This window comes from Idiotropiscis lumnitzeri, chromosome 4 (genome assembly GCF_059441095.1).
Source record: "Idiotropiscis lumnitzeri isolate Australia: NSW breed Sydney's pygmy pipehorse chromosome 4, RoL_Ilum_1.0, whole genome shotgun sequence".
Lineage (NCBI taxonomy): Eukaryota > Metazoa > Chordata > Actinopteri > Syngnathiformes > Syngnathidae > Idiotropiscis > Idiotropiscis lumnitzeri.
Genome location: NC_142394.1, coordinates 25,895,420 through 25,904,658, shown reverse-complemented (window position 1 = coordinate 25,904,658; position 9,239 = coordinate 25,895,420). Strand labels below are relative to the sequence as shown.

General features: G+C 45.0%; 2 protein-coding genes across 3 annotated transcripts; one reads left to right on the top strand and one right to left on the bottom strand.

The window, feature by feature from the left end:
- The first annotated feature begins 1,117 nt into the window (after nucleotides 1–1,117).
- LOC148338863 (acidic leucine-rich nuclear phosphoprotein 32 family member D-like) lies at nucleotides 1,118–4,717 on the top strand. Of its 2 annotated transcripts, none has more exons than XM_088294033.1 (7): nucleotides 1,118–1,284; nucleotides 2,411–2,560; nucleotides 2,644–2,766; nucleotides 2,845–3,028; nucleotides 3,116–3,216; nucleotides 3,818–3,893; nucleotides 3,977–4,717. In XM_088294033.1, exons 1-7 carry the CDS (start codon nucleotides 1,231–1,233, stop codon nucleotides 4,057–4,059), a joined length of 771 nt encoding a protein of 256 aa, XP_088150159.1. In that variant the 5' UTR covers nucleotides 1,118–1,230; the 3' UTR covers nucleotides 4,060–4,717. The 2 variants fall into 2 exon arrangements, with proteins under 2 accessions (XP_088150159.1, XP_088150158.1); XM_088294032.1 differs by having other exon boundaries at nucleotides 3,974–4,717.
- Nucleotides 4,160–9,124, bottom strand: LOC148338862 (coronin-2A-like). Its single transcript, XM_088294034.1, has 14 exons — nucleotides 8,988–9,124; nucleotides 7,579–7,779; nucleotides 7,397–7,513; nucleotides 7,175–7,324; nucleotides 6,906–7,106; nucleotides 6,730–6,846; nucleotides 6,520–6,624; nucleotides 6,333–6,429; nucleotides 5,990–6,105; nucleotides 5,833–5,923; nucleotides 5,613–5,752; nucleotides 5,303–5,461; nucleotides 5,008–5,076; nucleotides 4,160–4,908 (listed from the first exon to the last, which is right to left on the bottom strand). The coding sequence occupies exons 1-14, from the start codon at nucleotides 9,000–9,002 to the stop codon at nucleotides 4,843–4,845; spliced, it is 1,644 nt and encodes a 547-aa protein (XP_088150160.1). The 5' UTR covers nucleotides 9,003–9,124; the 3' UTR covers nucleotides 4,160–4,842.
- Nucleotides 9,125–9,239: the final 115 nt, after the last annotated feature.

Below are 9,239 nucleotides of genomic sequence, written 5' to 3'. Positions count from 1 at the left end.
CTTTGCCTTGCGGCTGTATAAAATAGCCTCATGCCTGCCTGGTGTCTTCTGCTGAGCTATGTGTTTACCTTATTTATTGTATTTATTTATTTATTCCTGTGTCTTTTTATTTGTTAACGTTAAAGAGCATACACCTGTGGCGTACTCTGGAGACGCACGGTAGAGGGGGTGTGGTAAAAGCTAGCCTGTAATACTAACTGTTGCTCTCCTCGTATTGGATGATAATGATGATATATACAACTCGTATATGTATATCTGCTTGTTGTGAGAAGACCTGCAATGTACTGACAATAAATGATTAACACGTCAGATGCTTACTATTTTTCTGAAGAAGCTCAAGAAATATAGTCTAGAAAATGGCTGAACAGATAAATGCATGTCGAGAAGGATAAATCAATATAGTTTATCGACATTGAACTAAAAAGCAATTGATTCTCGTGTAGTTCGGTCATGTATCCACCGGGGGCGCTGACGAGAGTTGTTTTCGTCTCGATTCCGTTTCCCTCCTTTCCGCTGACGCATTTAGGTGTTCCCCAAACTGTCGGATATTTGTTGCCTTCTACAAGCTACGTAAAGTCGTCATTTTCGACGAATACCCACTTGGAAGAGATTACGCGTGTGCGTTCGAGTATGCTCAAAATAAATTTGCTTGTATACTGAAAGAATAAGTCAACAAAATCACCCCCTACAACCTATTTTGCAGCGAATCATCAATTGAGCTCGATGATTTGATAGGTTAAGCCACCAACTATATTGTTTATTAGTTTTGATAAGAGAACAGACGTTTAACATGGAAATGCGTTCAAATAATTGACAAAGCACACGATATTTAGCGCAGTAAACGTCTGACCCACTTCGCACGCAGCATTAGGGCGAGAAAGCCAGACAGGACTAGTACGATACCTCACCGGAAGTACAACATCAATCATAAATTAAACGAACGTAACCTGAAAGAAAACACATACAAAGAACGTGTGATGATTTTTAAAATACGTCTTAAAGCATTTTTTCCGCACACATATCAATTGATTAAGTTGTACTATTCTGTAACTTCATTTTAAATGACACTCGGAGCGTAGGTTTCGAACAATTTGAAAATCTCCACCGGAAGTAATAATTTTCTCACAAAAAAAGACTTCACACTCATCCGGCGTGTTTTGGACAAGCGAGGATCGCGGAGAAACAAGTTTGTCGAGCCAGAGACCCGAACTGAAGCGAAAGCCGGAGGAAATGGACTTAAAGAAAAAGCTTTCGTTGGAGCTGCACCAACGGTCACCGAAAGACGTAAGTATCCGTTTTATAGTTGTTTGCGAGAGAGACGTTGCGGCCCCCCCCCACAAAAAAAAACGGCACCGAGTGAGGCTGACGAGCACATGGCGCACTTCTCCAGATTACAAAACGGTCCAAACGGAATGGAAATGTGCGAATGATATGCCAGACCGAGTCAGACAATCATGGAGCGAAGGTGGGGGATGAAATGGCCAAATTTGGCTGACTTAGGAAACCGACGTCTTTCATCTCTGAGCTGGCCGCGGAGACACATGGCGCCATGTTCTTTATTGTAGTCAGCTTGTGTGTTACGCGCGTACGTTTTCGTCAACTTGTGTACCAAATAGAGGCAACTTCTGCAATGCGGTGTTATGGGCTTCGTTTGATTTTGTATCTTAAATAAATAAATCCCTAAACCTATATGAAGTCGATCGCCGGATAAGCGCACGTGCTCGAAACGCAGTGAAGTTGAGAAATAAGTTACGGTCTGATATCGAGCGCAAACTAAAAGAGCGCCTGTTATATCTTTAGTCACCACCATGCGTTTTAATGGCCGCGTGTGTTGTTTCTAAGACGGTTCCAGGTATTAGTCGGTGCCCCGCTCAGTGGCGCGCAGCTAACGGCGTGCTAACGCTAGCTGCGAGCTAGCCGAAAGGTTGTTCGTTACGAAGACGAACTTCGACGTGACTTTCTCTCGAAGTCTGAGCTCAACGTCAACCTTCCATTTGTCTTGTAAATCTCTTTGTATGCGACACCACTACTGCTAAATGGTATATAGCTTGGCTTTAAGTTAGCAACGATTGTTTGTGACTTTCGGCTTGTCCAGCGCAGTGAGTTTTTGGCTTTATAGTTGAATTGGTTATATTTTAATGGAGGAAAAGAAATAATCACAAATAATAATAAAATGTTAAGAAAATTGTTTAGATAAAGTGGAGTAATTACAAGTGTTGAATTTGAATGTTGCGTGTTTACCTTTAAGGGGTGTGGCTTGGTGACACTACAAGTTGCAGTAAAGTCTGGCGGTGTGACCTCACTTCAATTTTCATGCCAGTGTTTCTGCGTAGTTGGGCAAAAATATGGCAAAGTGTTTCTAAATTCCAGACTAAAGTTTCACTCACGCTGTTGATTTAACCACACTCAGGTTCAGGATCTGTTTCTGAACAACTGCCCTGCCACCGATGGGAGAATTGAAGGCATCACAGAGGAGTTCTGCAATCTGGAGACGCTGAGTCTCATCAACGCCCGCCTGACCACTTTAGAAAATATTCCCAAACTGGACAAACTGAAAAAGGTGGGCACGTATATTTATATGTATTTGTTCTTAAGTGCTAGTTATTAAAAGTGTAGAAACTGAGTGTGTTTGGTTTCTTGCAGTTGGAGCTCAGTGACAACAGTATATCAGGAGGTTTGGAGGTTCTGGCGGAGCGGCTGAAGAGCTTGAAGCATCTTCACCTCAGTGGCAACAAATTTAAAGACATCAGCACCCTGGAACCGCTGGTTGGTCTAGCTTGGAAGCTAAATCAGGGGTAAAATAACGCCTTCACTAAAACTCTTCACATTCCTCCTCCCAACCAGAAAAATCTGCCTCAGTTGAAGAGTCTGGATCTCTTCAACTGCGAGGTGACTAACCTGGCTGACTACAGAGAGTCCATCTTCAAGCTGCTGCCCAACCTCACCTACTTAGACGGCTTTGACATAGACGACTGCGAGGGGTCCAACTCAGAGGGTGAGGTGGATGGGGCTGAGGACGATGATGAAGGTGAGACTAACCGTCCTTGTCTCCAGCTATTTATCCAACTCAGCCCACTCAACCTGTCTTTTTTAAAAAAAAAATTTTTTATTCCAGGCTGCGAATCGGAAGACTTTGAGGATGAAGAGGATGAAGACGAAGAGGACATTGTGGCTGTAGAGGACGATGACGAAGATGACGACAGCGGCGATGATGAGGTGAATGCAACACAACACGCAAAAAGCTAGTCTATGACCGGTGTCGCAGGGGATGGAACATTTCATCTAAATTCCCTTGGAATGTTAAGATGAGGGATTTGGGAAATAAGCTCAAATGTGTACACTGTTTTGTCATAAGTAGACATCCATGCAAAATAATGTTAAAAATCATAAAATTTCAACACTTACATAAATAGAATTTTATTGACTCAATTCTTTCACTAAAAGAGCGAAAATGTGAATGTTGAGTTAAATCTTACATCCTCTGCCGCAACGCATTCAAAAACGAATATAAAATGCAACCCACTCCTCATTCAAAAATACTATAATACTACACTCTCCATTTTATGCTCTTCAGATTCTGCTATACTTGAATATTATCTTGCTGTTTTAGTCTGCATTAGGCCAAAGTACATTTGTCTAACTGTTTATCAGTTCAGTAAGAGTCAACCTCCAATTTTAGAGTTGATTATTAAAGTAAGAGATGAAATTATTTTCAGCCACCACGTGCTTGCTTTGAATGTGATGACGAAGCGATTAAAAGCGCACCTGAAAATCCTCGCAACTTTCGAGCCCTATTTCTAACATCTTCTTTCTGCAGGACGGACACGTAAACGGTGATGTTGACAGTGATGAAGATGTGGACGATGAAGAGGACGATGAGGATGATGATGAAGGTGTGTATACAAAAAAAAATCCCTCACCCATCCACAGACGGTTAATGCATGTATATCTGATGGACATTTTGTTGTCCCAGTAGATGATGGTTCGTCTCCGGCAAAAGGAGAAAAGAGGAAGAGGGACCCTGAAGATGAAGACGAAGACGACAAAGACGACGATTAATTCCCATCCTGATCTCTCTCGCCACCTCCCGGGCTGCATTCCATTTCTCCAACTGGTACCCACCTATTGACGCCATGTCACTGTATTTTGTGTTTGTGCGTTTTGTTTTTTTTTTAATATAACTGGCATCGAAAATTATGTTGACTTTAAAAGTTTGATGAGACATTATTGAGTTTAGTGCCAATGGTGTCACTGATGTCATCCCAAAGTTTCTCAGGACTTAAAGCTCCTGCTCTGCCAGCACGCGAAGGTCATTAAGCGTTTTCATTAAACGCATCTCAAGAAGTTCTCTAGGTGTTTTTTGTCATCGATTGCTGGAACAGTCACTTTTACATTTAGATAAGGTATATCGGCAATGCCCGTGGAGGTAATTGCGCCAATATGTCCCCCAACGAACCAACTGATGATGTCATCAAGTGCTCAGGGCGAAATGTTACCTGTCTTTTTTTTCTTTGTTGCCAATTTTTTTCCCCCTCCAGAAATGTAATTGATTGACCGGGGGAGAGCTTTTTTTACCCACCTCCTCACCCTTCCCTCTTTGCCTTTTACGTTTACACTGACTCGTTTTGTTTTTGTTTACTTTCTGTAAGTTAAAGGAAAAAGTACCAAAAAAATACAAAAATGGAGTTTGTAAATAAAATCTTAACATTTTGCTTTTTTTCTGTCTCATATCTGGATTGATTTTCCTGGATCTCCGTCAGCCCTCAGTGCACAAATAAAATGTTTTTTTGTTTTCTTTTCTCCCTATTCTTGTTGCGGTTCTGTGCTGAAACGTATCAGATGTCACTGCGTCGTACTCTGGTCATTGTTGGTGTCTCTGACTTCCTCTTCCAGCTCGGCGATCCTGACCTGTCAGTTGGCAACCCAAAAACTAATGTTAGTGAGGGCTGAAGCCATGAAATGAATACAATGGTAGAAAGATGGACGCCGATGACCGCATGTACAGACATCTTTCTGGTCGAGTAGTTCTCTGAGACCTCTGATCTCCTCATGCTGTTTGTAGAACGCCTCGCGGAGCTGTGAAAACATGGTCAACGTCAGATTCTGAACTGAGTGCCCACTAGGGGGGGCAATTAGATTTGAGCTAATTTTACAGTATGTCTCTGAAAGCGCACCCGCAGCACAGGATAAGTAGCGCAGAAAATGGTCAATACCAGCTAGTCATGGAACCTTTAGATTTGAAGGTGGCTACGTCTGCATTTTACATGTTGGGGGAGGGGGGAGAACCCTGACAGGGTTTTACCTCATCCTCAGTGGTGGGCGGCGGCCTCTCTGTGGGCTCGCAGCAGTGGGGCGTGACATCGTACATCCACTGCTGCAACTCTTCTGGATGCCACCCTGAAAGCTTGTACGTCTCTCTGCGGTATTTGGCATCCTGATAAGCCAGCTGCTCCAGAAAGTTCTAGTGCATCCATAACAACAAAATTAGATGTCTTCACTTCTGTTTGGTGTCGTTATTCGGAAGTGGGTGGGTTTGTGTATTTGTCAAAATGATGACTTAATGTACAGCATCAATTATCCTAAAAACTCCCCTTAACGCCATGTGTTAGGACCTTTTCGATGACGCCAGGTGCCAAGCGGGGTAATACTTCTGTGGCCAGGGCCTTGGGGTACCAGCTCTTGTCAGCAAGGCTTTCTGTGTAGGGGTTGACTACTTGAGTGCCAGGATGTAGCGACATCAGGACTGGGCCTGCTGGAACCAGAGGACGAGTTTCTGCCCAGTTAATGTGGAAAACCGACCTCTGTTGTTATTGTTCAGATGGTTTCGCTGACCCCTGTTGGTTCCTGCTAGCCACTCTTGAGCCGTCATTGCGGCCCGGTTTCCCGCCGTCATTGGGTAGAGATCCTCGTGGAATGTCGCAGACTGATGGGACAGACGAAACATTTGAAGCTTTTAACGTTGTCAACCGGTCTTGCAAATGAGACCAACCTTCTTTCGTGGCACGATCATGGACAGTGGCTCCACCAGACCTTTGACGGCGATCAGGCGATAGAATCTGAAAATCTCGCAGACATTGACATCCAGGCCACGCTTTGGCATCACCGCTGCGCTGCCACGGAGGTTAGCGTAGCTCAAATTAAATTGTTTGGCCTTTACAAATAAGGCATATGCTTGAACTCTGAAAGTTCCTGAAAAAAGTCATTGTAGCACTGATCTATGGTGTTTAATGTTGGAGGTCGATCACTGATGATTTGGTTGTACTTTGTTTTAAAGAGTAGCCAACGGATTTGAAAATTTTTCTTGAATTGTGTACGCTTCGAATTAGTCTCACCGAGTCCTTTGTGAGGCAGCGGAGACCTGAACTCAGTCAGAAAGCTGATGTAAGGTTTCGCCGAACTCAGCTCATAGTACTTGATGTTCCCGTCACCCTGCAGCACACAAGCTTGAGTTGACATTCGAGCGTTGATCTGCAATGTTGATGTAAAGCCAGCTTTAGTGATTCACGTGGATGCACTGACCTTCCCAGCGAGGTAAAGCATGTCAGTGTCCGGATCAAAGAACGGGAAGAGGACTCCTGCAGAACCGTCGAGATCTTCTTCATACAGAGGGTCTGACAAGTCATCCTGCTTACAGTAAAACACAAAAGGCTTCTGCTTTCTTCCTGTCTTTCTGTACGACCAGTGAATATAATTTGACTTTCTTTCCACTTTAGAATGAAGTGATTTTACCGGGTCCCAGAGTACGAGCTGCCTGTGGTTCCAAGGCGAGAAACCGGTGCTCAGCAGCATCCTCAAGCCTCCGATGTACACAACCTTGTTAGCCCTGTGAGACTTGTTGCAGGACACCTGCAGCACCAACGCACAACGTCAAACGTTGTCACAAGTCTCTTAACGCCAAAACACACCTGGAGAGTCTTTCCTGTGCGAGGGTCCAGCACTCGAACACGTCTGTCTTTGGACGCGACTGCCAGACGATTTCCTTCCTGGTTGAAGCTGACGGACAGTAGCAACATCTCTGATGGAAAGCGGTGGTGGACCGGCGCCATGACTACACGCACCGGGCACCTGAGCACCACTCCATCCTGAGACACGTCCCAGAGGAGGACCTAGAGCCCAGAGAAAAGATTTCTTCTGGAATTACTTTTACGACCACCGCCTTTATTTTGGACCTAACCCTGTAGTCGTAGGCGGAGCTTAGAAGAAGGTTCTCAGCAGTTGGATGCCACTCGATAAGCCCCACCCTCCTGGAATGACCTATCAGAGTCTTCCTGGCCTGGGTGAGGTTCTGTTGGATGCCACAGAGCGGAATATCCCAGATCTTTACCTGTGCGGTGGCACATTAGGCCATAAGTGCCAAGCGAGCAAGAGTGGAAGACATAAGTCAATCTGCAAGCACCGTGCAGTCCTCCGAACACGAGGCGATGCAGCTGTCATCAAACGGGTTCCACTTGACGTCAAGAACCTGAGCCCTGTGACCGCACACCCTCGGGTGCTGAGGGTCCACTTTGCCTGTCTGGAAGGAGACAAGTCAAATATTTCTTTCCTGTGTCCGATCTCTGATGATCATGGTGTGCCTACGTGATGGATGGGCAGCACCAGGAAGGACCCGCCCCCGGCGCACTCGGTCACCATGGCAATGAAACAAGGATTGACGGAGCAGTACTGGTTGTCATGGACGCTGCGTGTGATGGGAACGCCGTCGTAGCTGCGCTCCTTGCTGGAGGCTTTCCCAAAGACATGGCGGAACTTGGAGCAGTGGAAGGACGAACGCCACGACATCTGCAGAGTAACGAGAGTAACGTAGACTGCGTTTGTCTATTGCATGATGTGTAAGGAGCCAGCCCGCATGGCTCATGGCCCCTTGTCCATTAGGGGGCCCCAAAAATGTCAGGATATTTTTAAACATGTTGGACCTTAATCAGTACTGCCTTGAGTGCCCCAACGTACGAGTTTTTCGAGTTACACACTGTTACTTGGTCATGTTGGGAGGGAGGCCCGAAATTAAATTCTGCTTTCGGGTCTGTAAAGGCTTGGACTGCATTGTGTGTGTGTGTGCTGAGGTCCATGTGCTGCATGATCAAGTCAAATTAATAATGCAAATGTCATTATTGGGTTTAATATTCTCATTCATAATAAATCAATACACATGCACACAAAGTGACGAATTGGTCATCTGTAACAGATCACCCACCTCTCTCATTAACTATTCATACGTGACATTTAAATTTCCTGTTTGGCAGGTGGAGGAGGAAAGCAAGACACTAAGATGCACTGAGAACACCTGAAGGAATCACATGCTACTTGATGAAAGTTAATTGGAAATGACTTTTTTGTGCGTCAGTAAATCAGATTATCCAAGAACACAACATAGAAGCTAAAGGTTGTTTCATGGTAATGCTAATGTTGCTAAAGCTAAGCAACAACGAACCCCCTTTTTCACAGGAACACAAACACTCACTTGTGAGAACTGTAAAAAAAAGTTTTACCATCCCTAAACTAGCAGGACAGTCCTGTTTTACCAAGTAATGGTACCAGATCCCAAATTTGCTGCCCAGTTAACATGGTTCTCTCTATACAGTGGTGGAGGTTTACCTGAAAAAGGAAACACTGAGGAGTCTTGGCTTTCAATAAAAATGTCTCTATTTACACACTCAGGAGTTACCAGAATCAAATGCATCGACGTCCAACGTGACAGCTGCGGTAGTGATCAGAAGACGTCGCGGGAAAACTACTCGAGTGGAAAGTCCACAAAGGTGCCCACATTTTCCAAACAAACACCAATGACATATGACACAAATAGAAACGGATTTCATATAGTAAAGCCGAACTTCGTGGCCACACAAAATGTGCAAGCCTGAAAGCGCCACCGACCTCGACCATCGTGACCACATGACAACGCAACTGTTTGGCTTAGTACAAAGTCTGGAATTGCAAAGGAGCCATGTGTCACTAACTCAATCAAAGTCAATGTTCATACTCTGTCTTACCTCGGACACGGCCATTGAGAGCTGACGCCTGGCAGAGCCTCGATGCCAGCTGGAACAACACCTGAATGCAAGCTAGGTGGTGTCAAGTAGAAGTGCTAAGTGACTGACTTGTGACAGCCACTCACGGCCTCCACCCGGCAGCACGTCACATCGCCTCCTGATCTCTGATGTTCTGCCTCCCCGGGCACATGAGCTGGGACGGGTTTATGCACGGCTGCCCACACACAAACACACCGTAACATGTGACACCGT